This window comes from Paramisgurnus dabryanus, chromosome 13 (genome assembly GCF_030506205.2).
Source record: "Paramisgurnus dabryanus chromosome 13, PD_genome_1.1, whole genome shotgun sequence".
Taxonomy (NCBI): domain Eukaryota; kingdom Metazoa; phylum Chordata; class Actinopteri; order Cypriniformes; family Cobitidae; genus Paramisgurnus; species Paramisgurnus dabryanus.
The window spans coordinates 13,941,853-13,961,874 of record NC_133349.1 but is presented as its reverse complement, the minus strand read 5'-3'; the positions used below and the strand labels follow the sequence as shown (position 1 = coordinate 13,961,874).

General features: G+C 41.6%; 1 protein-coding gene across 1 annotated transcript; it reads right to left on the bottom strand.

The window, feature by feature from the left end:
* Positions 1-709: 709 nt before the first annotated feature.
* Positions 710-19,780, bottom strand: mms22l (MMS22-like, DNA repair protein). Its single transcript, XM_065299065.1, has 25 exons — positions 19,693-19,780; positions 18,862-19,071; positions 18,606-18,731; positions 18,461-18,513; positions 18,216-18,303; positions 17,899-18,076; positions 16,429-16,522; positions 16,199-16,329; positions 15,990-16,103; positions 15,736-15,912; positions 15,541-15,603; positions 15,240-15,359; positions 14,795-15,030; positions 9,912-10,421; positions 6,586-6,773; positions 4,899-5,049; positions 4,689-4,819; positions 4,241-4,380; positions 3,997-4,153; positions 3,637-3,806; positions 3,334-3,545; positions 2,945-3,111; positions 1,337-1,433; positions 1,084-1,251; positions 710-872 (listed from the first exon to the last, which is right to left on the bottom strand). Exons 2-25 carry the CDS (start codon positions 19,035-19,037, stop codon positions 797-799), a joined length of 3,723 nt encoding a protein of 1,240 aa, XP_065155137.1. The 5' UTR covers positions 19,038-19,071; positions 19,693-19,780; the 3' UTR covers positions 710-796.
* Between the last annotated feature and the right edge of the window lie 242 nt (positions 19,781-20,022).

The following is a 20,022-nucleotide window of genomic DNA, read 5'->3' as shown; positions in this document are numbered from 1 at the left end:
TGGAATATAATCACATTATGAACGTGTGAACGGCCAAAAACCACATTAAATCCGATTCAGGCTACATCACGAGGTGGTTTGAAATCCTTTTTAAATCGCATTTCCGGTAATCCAATTTTAGTCTGACCACTCTGTTTGCATTTTTGTAACATCTGGCCAGATGTGACTGGTGTAGGTTAGTCAATGACCACTACTTTAAAGGTGCAGTGTGTAAAATTTAGGAGGATCTATTGACGAAAATGCAATATCTTATACATAAACTATGTTTTTAGTGGTGTATAAGACCTTCCATAATAAACCATTATGTTTTTATTATCTTCAAATGAGCCATTTTTATCTACATACAATATATGGGTCCCCTTACATGGAAATCGCCATTTTGTGCCACCATGTTTCTACAGTAGCCCTAAATGGACAAACTGCTCTACAGAGTGCGTTTCATCACTATTTTTGTCTCAGGACATATTTGTCCTGTGGCGGCTACTGTAGCTTCTCAATGTGCTTCGAAAGGGAAGGGTGAGCGATGGACTGAGATGATTGTTGCAATTCGCAACCTTACCACTAGATGTCACTAAAATCTACACAGTGCCCCTTTAAAAACTATCTATTTACAACACTAGTGCAGACAGATTTACATCACACATTTGATAAAGCAACTCAAAGGGAAACATGGGCATTCAAACAAACAATGTTTAAAGTTTATTGCACAAAACACACACGGCTACACTAGCAACTGTACATTATTTACAGAGGTCTGAGAATTAATGAAGAAACTGAAGTTGGACTTGACGTGAAGTCAGTCTTCTTCTAAACTGATCATCTCAGCCTGACCACCATCTCCAAGCAGGGCCAGCAGCTTCTTATAGCCATTCCTAAAACAGAATAAGGAACATTAGACACTCTGGCCTGCACATTTCTTGGTGTCTTGAATAAACATTTTGCAAGGCGTGCTTTACAATTAGATTTGCACCTTTAAAATGAGATGGGGATGTTAAACTACACTTAAGTAACAAAATGGCATTCAGCGTTCTGTTTGAGCTTCAAGTTTCTTTTGAGCTGACTTTTTGGCTACTGTTGCTGTACCTGAGTGAGGAGTTCTTTCCCAGGCCTCTCTTGCTCTCTGTCTTTCTAAGGCTCAGTGACAGAAAGGGAATAAGAGCCGTCACTGTGGCGGGGTGAAGGACGGCTACAACCTCCAGAACATTATACACTTGCTGGTCGTATACACCTTCATTCTCTTCCACAAAGGCCCTGGGAAAAAGGAGAAACCATACAAACCATCAGCAGGTGGGTCTGGGTTAGTGCAGTCTTCAAAGCAATGTAGGGGGGGACTTACCGTAGTACAGTAGTTGTATGCTCGCACGGCTGTTCTCCAGCCGCAGCAGTGCATCTCTCTATGACGAGCTGTGTAATCTCTGTGCTCAGTCTCTTTACTGAAAGAAACACCCGCAGGGATTTCATTATAATATAAACAATGAAACATTCTTCGTTTTAAATGTGAGCAGCAGTTAAGAGGTTTGTAATCAAAGCTGACCTCTGCTGATATGTAACGGTTAATGCCCTGCTGTTTGTTATTAGTATTCTAGTAATGTAAGGCACAGTGGTAGTCAATGTGCTCTTTAAATCTGGTATTTAAAATCAATTTAAACATGGAAATCTATTTTTTTACTTCTATATACAGGAATATTTTTGATCACTAATCAAACTTAAGCAAATGCATTATTTTTTTCACAAAAGGTCAGATGGTACTGCTTTCCTTGAAGTGTACAAAATATTCCTGCAAACATTATGCAAGATATCTTTGAGATTGATATGCATTTTCTTCCACCAATGTGGATGCTATAAAGTATTAAAATAAATATACAATATAATATACAAATATTCATGAATTTGCCAGGCCACGGACAATTGGAGTCCACACTATCAAGGTTTACTTTGTAAGTGGGTTGTTACAGATGTGGAATGGTAGGTAGTGTGCATGTGCTGACAGGTCATGTGGTTTGTCTTTTATGTGTCTGACCAGAGTTAGGGGGCGTGCACACCAAAGCTTTTACTCCCACGGCCGGTGCATGTTTTCAATCGTTTCCAATGGAAGCTCTGCGTTTTTCAAATAAGCCCGCAACTAGCGTTTTTTCCCAAGCTGAGTGTCGAGAGTTAAAAAGAGATCCAACTTTGGGTGAAAAGCTGCGCTCGTCAATGTCAGATCTCACACGGCCATCCAATCACAGCGGGGGAAGGGCGGGAAAAATTACACCAACCAACCGGCTCACAGCTCAAGTATCACAGCTACCAAAGGGCTCGGCTTAAAGTAATAGTCTACCCTTTTGCCATAACTAACAAACTATGTTATTACCTCAACCTAGACAAATTAATACATACCTATCTTTTTTCAATGCGTGCACTGTAAAGCGTGTTGTGAATGTGATAACCTTTAGCCTAGCCCCATTCATTCCTAAGGATCCAAAAATTTTTTTATTTTGTGGCACCATACTTACTGGTATAACTCCTCATGTAATAGTCTTTAAATAGGGAAAACACGGAAGTGTTTGGTGGCTTCCCTGTTTGGTACCAAAGGAATGAATGGGGCTAGGCTAAATGCTAACATATTCACAACACGCTGTACAGTGCAAGCTTTGAAAAAAGATAGGTATGTATTAATTTGTCTAGGTTGAGGTAATAACATAGTTTAATATGGCAAAAGGGTAGACTATTCCTTTAAGAAACTGGCGCTCAGCTGAAAAAACAGCTGGCAAGCGGTGTCCTCCAAGCGTTTTAGCCGCGTTTAAAAGTTTTGGTGTGCACAACCCCTTAGAGTCTGGCATGGGTTCTTACCCATTCATATGTTCCCCCAGTGTCTACTCTTACATTATCCTTATTAATAAAAACAATCCCCAAACAAAATTAATAAGTGGGTCACATGACACCGTGATATGTCCCTGCCTACCCTGAGGTTCGTTGACCAGCATCAGACAGCGCAGCACCAAAGGGAGGGGTATTGTGAGAAGGGTGGCGTCTGTATCATTGTTTCTTTTCAACAGCTCCAATAGGAAAGACAGAACAGCTGCCAGTCGAGGAGGAGGGGCGTGGCCTTTAAACTGGAGGAAGTTATCTCTGCAGAGACAGAACAAAATAACAGAATTTATTTCAGCATTTTTATTATATTTATGTCCCAGTATTATCTATCTATCTATATATATATATATATATATATATATATACCCAGTACTGTCTATGCCATATAATTCGGTTCATATTTCTTTATTGCTCAAATATGAAGTATCTGTCAATCAAACATGCAAATCTTTTTTAATAAAACACTGGTACAATTCATACCTCAACACCTGCAGAATGCTTCTCCTAAGTTTTTCCCCCTGAGGGGTGGTTGTCGTTTCGCAGGCTGCCAGCAGGACAGGATGATTGACCACCGCCCCAGTAGAAGGCGTAGCTGGGAGGAAGCGGCTCAGATATTGGTTGATAACACTGTGCAGCTGCTGCTTCAGGTACGCCCCCTGAGACTGGGACGCACCCATTGCTACAGATAAACCCTAGAAATGTTAAAATAATCTTAGTTAGTTACATCAAAACAAGTCTGTTACCTGGATTTAAACAGAATAGGCATTGTAAAGGTTCTTTCACCTGTAGGAAGAGGGGCAGACTGTCTTTTATGGCCGACAGCATTTGAGCGTGTGCACCACTGTCCTGCTGGAGGAGAGCGTGGGGTAGCAGCAGCACATCTACAATGCGGAAGAGCAGCTGTTGAGCTTTGGTGGTGGCCAACAGGTGGCTCCAGTGCTTGACCAAGCAGCCTGGAAAAAAATAGACCATCTTTTATTATGTGAACAAATACAATTTGCATTTAATTTTACAGTCACAGCCTTAGATAAGACAAACAAAATTTGATTCCTTACAAATGGAATTCATCATGTAAAGTGGACCAGAATTGACTGCATACAAGTTTGAACATACAGGCCATTCAGTACGCACAATGGCACTTACCAACAATCCAATAGGAAAGCTGTAGACCCTCTCGGCTTTTGTTCAAAAGGTATGGCTTGATGTATTTAAGGATGTCGCCGACATATTCCAGGGCTCGAGACACCATTGTAGAGCGCTCTGCGAGATTCTGGAGCTCACAGTATGATCGGCCCACAGCCTAGTTAAACATAACCAAACATGATGATGGAAATTCGGGATGGTTAACATATTTGATCAGGAATAAAATGTGAGTGTGTGCGTGTACCTTGATGAACAAAGCCATTGCAGGTTTTGGTTCTTTGACAGCAGCAGAATGCAAGCTTGCTTTCTGGAGCACAGACTCTACTTCTGGAAGCCGGAGGACCTGTCTGGTTAACTCAGCCAGCTGTTCATCCAGATTTCTGCCTGAACACAGAACCACATACCACAGCTGCTTGGTCTGATCCGACAAAAACATTTCAAAAATACTGATTCAGTTGTGGACCACAAAAATTGCAAACCTGATGTTATTCCAAAGTCAGTTTTTAACCAATGAAAGTCGTGATCAAGCTAAATAATATTCTGTTGCGTGCCAAATCAACGTGACAGAATTTTTATATTTTGGTTGACTACACCTCAATATAAGTGGGGCATCCAGCTTGCTCCTTGTGGAGACTGAAGCAGCAAATGTCTTATGAGCTTAAACCACTATGGCATTTGCTCTTAGGACTAACCTGCTCTTGTGTCTGGGGCATCTTGGCTTTTATGAAGGTATTGCTGTAAAACACAGCGGATCCAGGCACGCACACACAAAGCCTGGGCTGAACCTGAGCCTGGTCCAGAGCTGACCCAAGTGACCAGCTCTCTGTGGGAAAGCAGAACAACTAAGGCCAAGCCAAAAAATAATACCAACCACACAAGAAAAAGAAAATTAAGAGGCTCACCCGTTTTGTAGCAGGTGATTTAGATAGTGGGTTACCAGCAAGGGGTGGACCATCTCATCCCAGCCAAAGCACTGCATGATGGACTGGATGGGGTGGGGCTGGAGCTTCTGAGGGGCGGAGCCAGGCATGTCTAATGCCAGCAGTGTGAAGCCTATTAACAAACACATATATTTGATATCTTAAGTGACTTTTAGTGCATTTCATGAGAATCAAACACATGATCTATGTGTTGCTAGCGGCATGCTATGCCAGTTGAACAGTTATTAGATTTGAAACATTTGTGATGAAGTCTAGCCTGATAATCTATTTAGAGTCACACCCATGGCTTGCTTAAGGGCTGATCACATGGTGTGATTAGCCCCTAAGTGGTGTTTTCACATATAGTTCATTTTAAAAGAACCAAACCCGGTTTACCTAAAGGGATAGTTCCCCTAAAAATGAAAATAATGTCATTAATGTCGTTCCAAGCTCGTAAGACCTCCGTTCATCTTCGGAACACAGTTTAAGATGTTTTATATTTAGTCCGAGAGCTTGTTGACCCTTCATTGAAAAGCTACGTACGTATACGGTCCGTGTCCATGTCCAGAAAGGTAATAAAAACATCATCAAAGTAGTCCATGTGACATCAGTGGGTCAGTCAGAATGTGTTGAAGCATCAAAAATACAGTTGTCCAAAAAATTACCATTGTCTTCTCTTCCGCGTCTATTGTGAAGCGCATGTGCGAGACTAAAGTCATGTGACTGCAGTGACGTGGATGACGTGTTATCCTCAGACATGTTTGCGAAGTTTTTTTCAAACTTACAGCGTGCGTCTCCCTCAGAAGAAGCCCCGGCGCACAAAAAAAAAAAAACAGCTGGGGGACACCGGATAACACGTCAGCCGCGTCATACCTCATCCGCGTCGCTGCAGTCATGTGACTTTAGTCTCGCGCATGCGCTTCACAACAGATGTGGAAGAGAAGACAATGTTGAATAAAGTCGTAATTTTTTTTGTTTTTGGACCTAAATGTATTTTCTATGCTTCATCACATTTTAACTGACCCACTAATGTCACATGGACTACTTCGATGATGTTTTTATTACCTTTCTGAACATGGCCAATGTACCGCACATACATTTTCAATGAAGGGTCAACAAGCTCTCGGACTAAATATAAAACATCTTAAACTGTGTTCCGAAGATGAACGGAGGTCTTACGAGTTTGGAAAGACATTAATGACATTATTTTTATTTTTGGGTGAACTATCCCTTTAAAGTAAACCAGAAGAGGAACTACCCGAATGTGACCTCCGTCCTTTTGGTGTTCACAATACAGTGGACTCAAAAAAAAAGGACCCAGTTCTTTTTTTGGTCCTGTTCAGAACTGAAGTGATCTCAGACCCTTTCTTGTTCACAAAAACATGACTTCAGATATTTAGATTCTACATACCTAACCTTATTGTGAGGTGTGAAATGAGGTAGAATAAGCATTATTAGAAACAAATCATTGAAAACTATCAGTGAAAAAATAAAACCACCACACTGATGACATTTGTGTGAATTTTCCTGGATGTGTGCAACAGAACAGCTGCGTGTGCATGCAATCGCCTTCTATTCAGCTCTTTTAGAGCAGAGCCCATAGAGAAAAAGCAGCCATGCAAAGAGAGTCCCTGAGAGAACAAGAGTTCATTTTCTCTGTTTCCCCGACCTGCTGCGGCGTCCGCGAGCTGAGGCGGGGGGGTCTGCGAGAGCCTCATACTGCACAGGAAGGGAAAGAAGTGGGACCAGAGTGTCGCTGCCACCGCTTGGTGGCGCTCTTTAGCTACGCTGGGGATCGGAGCCCGACCGGGAGAGTCTGTGGCGTGAGGTGGCTGGCTGCAGCGCTGCTGAACTCTCCTGTGAGAGAGAAAAAGAGAAGAGGTTAATACCAAGCACACACAACCTGAAGCTCGTCACCCTGGTTTCATGTTTTCAGTGCATAGATATCGGAGTTTACACTGTGGCTCGAACCCGTGACCTTTTGCATTGCTCTACCATCCGAGCCACAGGAACATCAAAAGCCAACAATCTTCGGTATTCAGCACGTTGCTGAGCTCAAGTTTCATGTCAGGTCATTTAAAATATTATCCCTCTCTTCTTTTACTCCGCCAACCTCACTAAAGTGTGTTTAATTCCCCAAATCATCTTTCCTGTTTCCATTTCTCTCTCCAACCTTCTGAAATCATTCTGCCGCTTGTCTCGCTCCATCTGTATTATCTCCAGCCCTCTCTTTTTCTCTGGATTCTTTTCATCTCTCCGGACAGAGGGATTAGGCCATGCTTGTTGGTGTGGGGCGAGCGGGTCCCTCAGTGGCCTGGTGGTAGCTGTGCGGTTGGGTCTCAATGGAAGGCTGAGAGTGAGTCTAGCTCCGCAGTGGCTGGCATTAGCACAGATAAGCAGCTGAAGGGGCTGTAATCTCATTTAGACGGGAGATGATCCTCCTGTCCCATCATTCTCAGCGATGAAAGTGAGAACGCTGGGGAAGGCTGGGGCGAGCACACGCGCCAGCGCGTGCACCTTCCAGCCTTCCAGCAAGGTTGCGTCTAATCCATGGAGAGCTGAGACAATCGATTAGAGAGTGAATTCATTAGCTTCGTTACCGCGGCGGAATGGGCCTTTCACACCCATCAACCCTCATTGTATGAGACATCGTCAAAGACCCCACTTAATCCCCTCGCTGCAGCGTCTTACACACACATACATGGCATACGTACACGGCATACCATCTGAACACTGGTTTAATCTCTCCACGGATTGCAGTGCAGACTTGCACCACAGAAACATACATGGGTTAAAGTAGGGACAAACGCAATCTTTGAGTTTCAAATAAACCTATGCGGAGTTGTTTTAATGCATGGTTGGGTAAAATATGGACAAACCCAACCGTTGGCTTAAAGGGAAACTCCACTTTTTTTGAAAATATACTCATTTTCCAGCTCCCCTAGAGTTAAACATTTGATTTTTACCATTTTGGAATCCATTCAGCTGATCTCTGGGTCTGGCAGTACCACTTTTAGCATAGCTTAGCATAATCAATTGAATCTGATTAGACCATTAGCATCGTGCTAAAAAATAACCAAAGAGTTTTTAATATTTTTCCCATTTAAAGGAAACTTGAAAATACCCATATTTGACCCACCCACAAGTTGAAACAACTCTGCATAGGTTAATTTAAAAAACTAACGCTTGAATTTTTCCATATTTTAACCAACCATAGGTTGAAAACACAGGCTTAAGGAATCATACCCCATTCACTATTTTATCTAAAATATAAAACCTTTGATAAAAAAGCACAACCTTCATTTAAAATTCGGGCACAGTCTATGGTAGTGTTACAGTGTTGAATGATACCCCAAGTGGATATACTATTGTGGGGTAATGATGATGATGATGGCTTACTGGTTTTGCAAAATACCTCTTTGTTACTTTCATGGCTTGTCAAACATCCCCTGCTGATGAATTTTCGTCTTGGTAAAACTGAGACATGCACAACATGTAACGCTCACCACCTCCCTCGATGGCCTTCACGTCGACCTGCTCCCCGTTGCCCTGTACGGAAACAGGGCACGCAGCAAAAGCGCTGCAGGCAGGAATCCGATTAATCGATTGGCAAGAACTCGATTAGTTGCTTGGCAAGGGGCCGTCGAGCTGCCGGAGTCACCACTGCGATCCCACCGCACACACACGGTGGATCATGTTGGGAATGCGATGAGGAGAATTAGAGTGTGACTAGAGATTGGCCTGTGTTATCTGCGTGAATCATCCGTCAGTTACAGCCTCCCTTACGTCGCCCTGTAGCTGCAAGCTGGCTAATTTTCACAAGGCTTGCATGCACCACCTCCAGCCTAACAGCCGTAATGAAGCCAGGGTTCAATTTAGGGACCACATAATATTGCATTAATTGCGTCAGTGAAAACGCATTAATAAAAACGATACAACAAAACAATGGAGAAATTAGAAGTCATTTGCGTAGACACGTCTACACGCCGCCCGTCTCTGGGTCAGTGTGATTTTGGTGGCAACGTGAGCCTAATCAGGATGCTTGCTCACCTGGGATTATGGTCTATTAAAGTGCAAATGAATGGCCTCCCACCTCAAGATTCTGGCTAGGAATTGTGGGAATTAGTGGTGTTAGGGATGCCGCGGTCAGACTATACTTTTTATACGAATGCTGCAGACAGGAAAGCAGGCGTGTGTTAAAAAAAAAAAGTTAATTTACAAGTTAAATTGGGGAAAAGGGACAATTTGGCATCTCCAGTTCACCAAACCTGGATGTTTTTGGACTGTGGGAGAAAACTGCGTTAAACCCAAAAATAAAAAAACAACAATTTAGCGAATGAGCCTGCATTAACATTTTGCATGCTAGAAGTCGACCGCATCATTAAAAAGGACACCTGAAAATTTGTATAAGGGTGTGACTACAGAAAGTTTCACTCAGCTGCTATGCTCTACTATCCACACACAAACTTAGACCTAACCTTACCCGATCGCACCCTTGCCATCCTGACCGTCCTATCTGTGTAAAGCACACCAATGTCCGTTCCATGAACTCTTACATCATGCTTTCCCTCCCCTCAGCTCACTCCACACTCAATGGTCCCACGCCAGCACCAGACCCATGGGTCGAAACTCAACACAGCTTTCGTCCAGGCACCTGTAAGGGCCGACCCGAGTGCCGTGGGCCCTGAGAGACGCACGGGGGACCCGATGGGGCCTCTGAGCACAATGGATAAGCTTATCTCTATGCTTTGCAAAAACTACTGCACAATCAAACCTTTGTAAACATACAAGGGGCAAGGGGAGAGATTTGAGCTGCATAAGGGTCATGGTGCCATATCTTTAAGCGTCTGAGATCCCTGCAGGCCCCTGCGTTTTTGTTTTTGGATGAGAGTAAATGCGTGTGTGTGTGTGTGTGTGTGTGTGTGTGTGTGTGTGTGTGTGTGTGTGTGTGTGTGAGAAAGTAACACATCTTATCGCCCAAAAGTACTCACTCACCGTAACTGCGCCAACACGGTCTGTAGGAAGCCCAAAGCGGAGCTGAGCTCAGACTGGCGGCAGGCAGGCAGCAACAGTCCAAAGCCATCGTTCAGAAGCCTCTCCTCTGAAAGCATAAGATTAGGGCTCGTTTCAAACACCTCACTCACTCCTTCCAGGTATGAGCTAAGTGGTACCCAGAGAGCTAGCTTGCGAGAAGGCTCTGTGGTCTTCAGGTAGAACTCGCGGGCCGTTTGGCTAAAGTAGGCGGCCAACTGCTCCGCCAACGCGCCAACGTCTAATCCTTTCTCCAAATAGAGTAGCACAAGAGCCAGCTGGCCCCTCCACTGCAGCGAGCGCAGGGCTGGGGGCATGGAGTCAGCCGGCAGCATGGCAAGCAAGTCACACGCTCGGCTGGCCACGTCCTCGAGCTCAGCACACTGCGCCAGGACCAGGAAGAGCAGCAGGAAGTGCAGCAGGCCTGTGTCTGAAAGCTCTGTCATTCGCCTCTGGTGGAACTTTGAGTAGAGTCTAAGGAGAAAAGAGGCGAGATAGATATGTGGTCACATTGTGAAAAGAATTAAACTTCCATAAACTCTTCTATTTTGTAATTTCATCTAAAGTATAACATTTTCACTAAAAATTTATTTTTTTAGTATTTGCTTTATAGACAGCATGCACATGAGCTGGCATTGACCCCCAAATTTTTAACAGCCTAATAATGTTCCAAATAATCTCTTGTTTGGTTTACTCAGATCTTCAGTACAAAATGGTAATTAACACAATGTCACAAATTTGCAAGATTTTTTTCTCAAAACTCCCGAAGCTTTAATTCGTTTCTTTGTTTTTTTTTTTAGGTTAAAGAAATAGTTCACCAAAAAATAAAATTGGCCCATAATTTACTACCCTACAGTAAGTGTATATGATTTATGTTTTTGAGTAAAAAAGATTTGTATTTTGGGATTATTTTTTAACATTGATAAGACATGTTTAGATGTGAACAACACTGTAAGTTGTGTATGGTCTATAATGGCGGCACGCCGGCGTCTTGTTGGTAAGCAAGACGATCATTGGTTCTTGAGACTAGCTGGCAAGTGTTGTAACAAAACAAGCAGTCACAGTGATTGATTTAAATGTAACTTATCAATCTCTAAATAACAATATCCAAATCTGAATAGTTTTCTCCCATTGATGGTGGATGGGCTTCCAACATGTGGCCACCATTTAGTGCCATTACAATATTGCTTATTATATTATATTTATATATTATTATATCATTTACTATAACTCTAAATTCATCTAAATCCTGCATCTACTAATGTAAACCTGCTTTGAAACAGTAAAACAATTGTGAAAAGCGCAATATAAATAAAATTAAATTTTATTAAATGTGTTTAGTTGAAGAAAAGAAGTCATATACACCTAGGATGGTATTAAAGGTGTAATGTGTGTTTTTTAGTGGCATCTAGTGGTGAGATTGCAAACTGCAACCAACCTCAATTTTGAAACGCAATGAGAAGCTACAGTAGTTGCCCCAGGACAAACATGTCATCATCTGAGACAACAGGTGTTTCTCAAACATGAGGACGCACCCTAGGAAGGCTTACTAGGTTTCCTTCCTAGTACAGTCCTTCTGCCGGTCCAAGGTTAGAGTCCTCCGCAACTTTACCCTAGAATGAGACGGTCTAAAAAGTGTCCGTGGCAACCACTGATCTATATAAATGACTGGATTGCGCATGACGTCACACTCGTGAAGCCACCGCGCCGCCATGTTGGTATACCCAAACGTTATATTAAATCAATGGGCGTTATCAGATTTTAATGATAAAACATCACTTTACTCGTCTTCGTTTTTATATGTGAAGTTACCCTGTACATAATTACAACACAAACGTCCTAAGCATGTAAATAGTTATTTACTGAAAGTTGTACATTTTGCGTTTTAATCAGTTATTTCTTTATTACAGTATCAGATCAGCTGTCAGACCGCAGCATTTAGTATTAATGACAATAAACGTGCTAATTCTGAAATCTAAATAAATAATCATGCTTTGTACCGTATTTGCATGCAATAATTTACTAGTTTTGTAATTATGTTATCTAAACTTTCAACTTACCTAAACTTATTTAGAGATATAACGCTGACCGTCACAGTGTAGCTGAATGTCAAAAAAAACTTTATTTATACCCGTGTCATTAACAAATGCAGCAGACACACTCACCTTAACGTTTTTTTATAAATCCATTATCCTGCCAGATTAAAACATAAACATTGCAAATAACACCAGAATTAACAAATAATTTACGTACACATATCCTAAAAATTAACTTTGTGTAACTGATACGCTGTAAAGGGGGTAAATTTTGATCATGATTTTGAATGGAAGTCAATGACGCCCTCTGCCGGTTGGGTATACCAAGATGGCCGCTCGAACTCTGCGCTGGCTTCACCTCACGCAGTTACATCAAGCGTTCTATGCGCAATCCAGTCATTTATATAGATCAGTGGTGGCAACATCTGCCCCGTGGTCTTGTCATGAAAACTTTAAAGTGAGAAGTAAAATAAGATAATGCACTCTGTGCCCACTCGTTTCTACCAATGTTTGGCTTGTATTTTAGAATTAAATTGGGTGACGAAAGTGCCAATTTGATTCTGAGGAAGTTTTTGAATGTGGTTTGTGGGTGATTTGAGGGCACAAAGAATATAGTTCATGCATCCTTCAAAAGTGGCCAAATGAAGGGCACAAAACAGAGGCTTTATTCGAGCATCCTTCAGACTGAGATGTCCTTCGACAATGTGTGATGACATAGCAGCCGAGAAATGCTGCCTTCTTAGGATGCATCCTTGCGTTTGAGAAACACCCAAAGAAAGAACAAAACGTGCTCTGCTGAACAGTTTGTTAGTTTAGGGTTTACTGTAGAAACATGGCGGCAACTTCCATGTAAGGAGACCCGGAGCGTATGGAGATAAAACAGCTCATTCTAATGTAATAAAAACAATAAAGTTCATTATGTAAGGTCTTTATACACCCCAGATAATATAGTTATGTATATTACATTTCTGTCAAGAGATCCTTCTAAAAGTCCCACATTGCACCTTTAAGTTGAGCAAATTCTGGGCAAATTTTCAATTTTGGGTAAACCTTTCCTTTGAAATCCCTTCATGTCTTAAACATGGCAAAGCTCCAAAATGCACACATCAATCATTGAAGCTATCCAAATGACTTGAGTGGGTAAAAATATGTCTTCTGACACAAAATGATAAGTTTGTGAGAGAATACGATTTTGGTTTTTTTTAGCAACTGAAATGTTGAGTACCCATAAAACAACATACATTAACATAAGGTAAGTTTAATATGGCTGCATGTTGATAACATCCAATCTCATTGGTTCTTGTGTGTCTCTGAATCTCATCTCATGACTAATGTTACACAATATATCAATTCTTTAGTGATGGATTGACGTGCTTTGTGTTGTGCATCACAATGTTAGCTGCCATATACGATAACATAAAAGCATTTTAAAATATATGTATTCATTTGTGCTGAAGAAAGGAAGTCATACATCTGTAAATGCATACGGGTGAGTAGATTACACAGTAAGATTATATCCTTATTTGCATGAACTGGACCTTGAAGGTGAGGTTTTAAATCTTTGAATTTTCAACGTGTTCTTACTTTTTTGAATTATAAAACATGTATTGTACTGTTGGATACCTAGTTCCCATTCTATATTTTAATGAACCACCACACAAATGCTACAGTACCTTTAATAAGCAGTGAAACAACCAAGTGTTGGCACCCATTAGGATCGAATGACACACTCACTCTAACCCAAGTACTCAACTCGCCGCTAACATCACACACACGGTAAACCTCCAGACGTTGTGTTTTCCTGGAGAGCTGCGTGCCTGTGAGCAGCATGTGCAGGTTTGTTTGTGCGTATGCGTGTGAGCGTTGTTTGAACCTTCGGGCACCACGGTGAATTGCCTTTAAAAGACCATGTTAAATGTCAGAAACACTCAGGCACACAGTGGTAGCGGCGCTGTCGTGTGTGGCTCAATTTGCTGCAGCGCAGGAGGAGAAATCAATATCGACCCCCTCCTCTCCCCCACTTTCTACTGTTGACTGTTTGGCCCCAAACAGAATCCTGCAGGTTCCATAACAAACAAACTGCACTACAAGCAGGCCTTTGAGCATTCATCTAATGTTTGGACAAAAACACATCACGCACGGCTGCGGGGTGTCCGGCCACAGATAGAGAGGCGGAGACGACGGTGCGGCACGCGCTCTCAGAGACTGACCCGAGGTGGAGAATGAGCCAAAGACTAGCAGAAGTCTGTCGAGCTATTCTTTGCTTGTTTGTTTATTTATCACGGACAGCTCTCTCTCTCTCGTCTGTCATGAGCAGATGCTGCTCATTCTCAGAGTACGAGCTTAAACGCGCTCCCCGTTGATCTCATTAATGCGCCGCGCGCTGTGCCTCCCACTGAGTGCGCTCCAAGCCGGAGCGGCATCAACACGGCCCACACCTCCCTGTGTGGCACATGCATTCGTGTGTGTTGTCGTGGAGAGGACTGGGGTGGTCTTGGAGCCAGCCAAGTCAGCCCCCACCCCGTCATTGCTGGAAGCCCGAACGCGTACGTTAAGGTGAATTAACCAATATGCTTGTTAGCTAATTAGCCTTCGTGCCTGCCGTGCAGCTGAGCACGGTCCAGACGGAAAAACCCATTATCCGGATTTCATCCATTTCGGCTTCTCTCTGACGTGCAGCTTAGTCGAACCAGACTGACAATGGATCTGAGATTAGCATGCCTGGGTTGTGAGTTTGCTAGTTATGTGATCTATCTGGTTTCAAATTGAGAACTAATATACAATTGCGAAATGCATTTTCACGACTCTCACCTGCCCTTGATTTGTCTCCAGGGGGCGCCGCCAGCATGTTCCTGATTTAGGTGAAGGGCCAAGATACGTAGGAAGATGTGAAAAGAGTTGGTCGAGCGGTAGAGCTGCGTGTGAACGCTGGAGCTGACAGACGCAGGGCTACAACAGCTCTTTGCCTGCTGCAACAGACACAATGGAGACCTGCTGATGCTACCCAGTCCTGACACACCTAACCAAGGCACAGTGAAAGAGCCATTCTGCATACAAACAAAACAACAAGAGAGAGATTAGGATCCATCTTAAGTCAGCTCTATATGTAAACATTAATGCCAAATCTAATATCCTTCAATATATTGAACGTATTGTATTCTGTGTTTCAATAATGAAGCTGGATCCTCCAATTCGATTGGTTGGAAGGAGTGGAAATACACATAGAAACACATACACATTTTCTGTAATGACATACCAAATTTTTGTTATAGTATTCCCAGAGTGTTGTCACAGCACTGACGTTTGGCCCCCATATTAAGCTGAGACTTAAGCAGCAATGGACAATCATTCGAACTTGCTCTTCTTGGGTGGCTCTCTAAAACACAATTACATGTTGTTGTGCACACACTGCAGAGACAGGTTTACCAACAATGTTGTTTGGAAAACTAACACATCAGATGGAAGGAGAAACAAGCACATTAAGCAAATAAACACCCGACACGTGCTAGCGTTCGGCAAAAGCAATGAACCTGCAATTGTTTTATACCAATCATCACCTTTGGATCACAGCTAGACTTCAGCAGCTCCATCGCAAAAGCCCAATTATCCTCAAGTTGCTTCTGAAAGAACAACAAACAGACAACTTTTCAAACAAACACCGTTATATCTAATCAATAGCTTTAGTTTTAGTATTAAAAGCATTTACAATGATGCAATCACAGGCAATATCATGCTAGCTAGTGTCGAACTACCTCCTGCTGAATGACACCGTTTCGGTTGTGCATCCCAAGCTGGGCCAGGTGTGTAAGCAACCACCAAGTGAACCCCTCAGGGTCTTTACAGTGCAAGGGGAGCCCGGGGTCACGGTCTCCTGAAGGCACCCCCTTCAGAACAGTCTGGAGCAGGGCATTTATATAACTCCAAAAAGACTGGAAGTAATGATGAAAAATTAGAACCAGTCCGTCTGAAATTGTAGTATCCATGCAAAGTGTGTACGGGTGCTGACCTGAGTATGTATGGTTTTGCTCCGGTGCTCCAGTAAATGAATGAGAAGAATCCATAGTTCCTTAGTGCAGAGGCAGTGATAGTGATGGGTACTCAGAATCTCTGTTGGTCTCACCTAGAAAAACAAAATGAATGAAATGCACGACATAATTATTTATTTACCTTCATGCATATAGGCAAACTTTAAAAAAATAAAAAAATGAAAAACACCTTATTGTATTTGTTCATGGCCAGACCCATGAGATCACAGAGCAGGTTGTTGACTTGATCCTCAAGCAGGCTGATGTTTGTGAGCGTCTCTCCAGTCAAATTCACAAATTGGTGCGCATAAACTATCTGACCTGTTGGGACCACCAGGTCAACAGAATCTCATTATGACAGTGCCAGGTTTAGGGCAAAGTGTGTTATCTGAAATCTTATATATAGCAAATGCAACATACCCGCCATCCTTTGTTCCAACAGATGCAGGATCTCTAGAACAGACCAGTGGATGTCCAGGTGCAGATGCAATAAATGCCAAGATGGAGGAAAGAGCTGTAAAGAGGTTAACATAGTCTTTTGCTGGGAAATTAAACATACTGCAAATATATCACTGATGTGTTTAAATTATTTTAAAGGAATTTTCCACTTTCATAAAAAATTCTGATATATTATTACTCACCCCCATGTCATCTAAGATGTTTATATCTTATTTTTTTTTTGAGGAAAACATTCCAGGATTTTTCTCCATATTTAGTGGACCTTAACTGTGCATTCACACCAGACACAGAATTTACATGTTAAGTCAATGCAAAGATGCGAATAGGCATCCTGCGACAAGGAAGGCGCGGCACGAATGGCGCGTTTCGTGCATGAGTTGAAAAATCTGAACTTAACCAATCAGGAATGTTAACCAATCAGGAAGTTGTTCTAGTAGTGACATGATCACAGGAAGCAAGCGGAGTCACAGAAGCCCCTCCCATGATGGCAATTTCCAAGTGAATATTTCGAATGACTAGAAATTCATGCATGGCTTTAACACGCGAATAGCATGTTTTTGACGCGTCTATCGCATAGAGTTTACAGTTTCAATGCAGTTTTAAGTGGCTCTAAACAATCCCAATCGAGGCATAAGGGTCTTATCTAGTGAATCGATCGTCATTTTCACCAAAAATATTAAAATATGTGCTTTTAAACCACAACTTCTCGTCTTGCACTAGCCATGTGATGCGTCAATTAGTATCATTCCACATACAACAACGTTGGAACGGTTCGCTTTTCCGCACTTGTAAACACTGAAGGGGTAGTTATGCATGCGTCATGTGTGACCTTATGTATTACATAATCATGTCGAAAGATCACACATTACGTATGCAAAACTACCACTCCAGTGTTTACAAGTGTGGAAAAGAAAACCCTTTCGACGTTGATGTATGTGAAATGATACCTATTAATGTCTTTGTTTAAGTTATTGTTTAAAATGGTCTGCAAGTGTGCATTTCACATATGGTTAACCTCTCGACGTGATAACGTAATACGTAAGGTTGCGCTGGCACTTCACACGGCTACTGCAAGATGAGAAGTTGTGGGGTTTTTTTGGGATGGAAATGACAATCGTTTCGCTAGATAAGACCTATATGCCTCGGTTGTGATCGTTTAGAGCCCTTTGAAGCTGCAATTTTAATCTTTATTGAAACTATAAACCTAAAATCCACTATATGGAGAAAAGTCCTGGAATGTTTTTCTCAAAAATTATTCTTTTTTTTTTCGACTGAAGAAAGACAGACATCTTGGATGACATGGAGGTAAGTGAATTATCTGGATTTTTATTATGTACTAAAAAAAAATATTTTGGCATTCAATTTCCTAAAGACCATCCGACCACCTCCAAACTCCACCCACATTATATATACCAGGTATGTGTTTCATACCTTTCCCTGATGCTGAATCGTAAAAGCACTCTGGACATTGGCTGGCAAATTTTTTAAACGTCCAATAAGTAGAGTGATACTGAATAGCTCCTCCACAAGGACAGAGGGAAGTTGATCCTCCAGGTCTTTATAAGGGTGAACAAGACCGTCATCTGTAGAATGTGAAGGCTCCAAATACCTGAAAAAAAAAACACTATTCATAATGAAACTATCTGTTGAAATTATTACATCTATCATATTAAAGTATGCAACCAAGTCATAGCATGGGTTGAGAGAGATCACAAAAATATATGAACGGAGCTCTATAAACAGTGTACCTGTGAATGAATACTTTGACATAGTTGAGAAACAGCACACACTGCTGTCTGAGTTCCTCTGCTTCATAGTGCAGACTGCTCGCTTGACCTGAAAATGTCAAAATACAGTTACTCGTACATAAACACCTTTAATATATTTTAAAAGTGAACCTTGAATTTATTCATACAAGAATCTCCACACTAAAGTACAACTAAAATACAATGGTATGCAAAAAACTTTAAAACATCTATTTCCAGATGCTCACCAAAATCGTGCGAGCTGGACTGCACCAGCGTCTCCAATTTTAACACCTTTTGTCTGAGAGGAAAGACAGATTGTCAAATTAACGCCCTTCCTGTTTCAGCAGACAACATGGCACTCCTCCAGAGCCAAAACACCTGCACTCCTACCTCAACAAGCCAAACAGAAGTTTGGTAGATTCAACCAGCGCTGTTTCCGTCACCCATGGAAAGTCGAAAATATCAACCGTGTCCCCCTCGAAATCTGCGGGAGCTGGATCGAGCTTTAACAGAAGCCTTAAACATGGAGAACAGATGATAATGTAATGTACAGACTAACACAAGTCCATTACAAAAGAAATATATTATTATACTGAATATATATAGTAAAGTTTAGCTCACTAAAGCCCAAAAGCAAGCAGTGTACCTTTTAAGAGCCCCTCTGCTTATATAGCCATGTGAGGAGAATCTTCCAGACTCTTCTCTGCCCGGTTCATATGCACAGGTGAAGCATGAGGGTCGACTGAGGGCAGAATCACAGTAATGATCCAAAACAGAGGGGGACACGGGAGGGGTGAGAGACTGCGAGAACTCGCCCTCCATATCAACAGTGTGGGACAGACCACTGGCACCAATGCTGGATAGAGACAATAAAATAAAAGCAACTCTTATAAAGCCACAAATCTGTAACATCCCACATAACAAATACTGTGGTTTAGCTTTTATTATTGCAATCGTTAGTAAAATTCCTAAATACTATGTTTTTGAATCTTACTGACCTTACCATTTCACATTAAATATTAAAGTATACTACAAGTATACTAACTATAAAGTACGTTATTTACTACAGTTTATCAATTCACTTTTGTTAAAGCTACAAAATAGCACAGTATACATTAACATTGTGGTAATTACCATAATACGCTACGCTACAGCATACTACAATTTACTATAGTAAACAGTAAAGTATACTACTGTATACTAAAGTATACTATTTTTCTAGTGCGAACAGAATGAAAGTATATCATATAAAAACACGAGTCTGTAATATGACAAAAATCCACTAATATCGATTCAACATTCAATAGAAACCAAAGGATAACCGATTAGCTTCGTACTAAAAACTGTAATGTGCCTTTAAGACTCGTGTTTTAACTTTAATCCCGCTAAATGGTCAACGATCCGCATAGTTTTGTCAAAAAAGACAGACACACATTAGGAGTTATTAACTCTGAAAAGCTTTGTCTATTACACTTACTTCACCAGTGTTGTCAACTCTTGGTTTTGTATTTCCTGCTCGCATGTTATGAATGAACTCCCGCGCTACAGCGACATGACAACACTGCGCATGCGCTGGAAGATGTCATTCATCCAACATTGTACTATGATTGGTCAGAAGTTCCTCGGGGGTGTGATAGAGGCTGCATTACCGCAAATTGGTGTTATAAGAAGATATTGAATATATAAGCGTATAATATGACAATATGCTTAACTACCAGTTGCCTTAAACACTGTTCCATGTGGGCAGAGAGTAACAGAAGCTATTTTAAATCATGGACCTAATGCACTAATACTTTATGAAATTACC

What these genes read in the sequence shown, in the direction of transcription:
- mms22l (XM_065299065.1), bottom strand. Translation starts at nt 19,037, where the DNA reads ATGGAGGGCGAGTTCTCGCAGTCTCTCACCCCTCCCGTGTCCCCCTCT. An exon ending in ACCGTGTTGGCGCAGTTACG is followed by an intron (nt 6,774 to 9,911) that starts GTGAGTGAGTAC and finishes TCTCTCTCACAG; the next exon opens with GAGAGTTCAGCAGCGCTGCA. An exon ending in GCTCGCGGACGCCGCAGCAG is followed by an intron (nt 5,050 to 6,585) that starts GTCGGGGAAACA and finishes GTTTGTTAATAG; the next exon opens with GCTTCACACTGCTGGCATTA.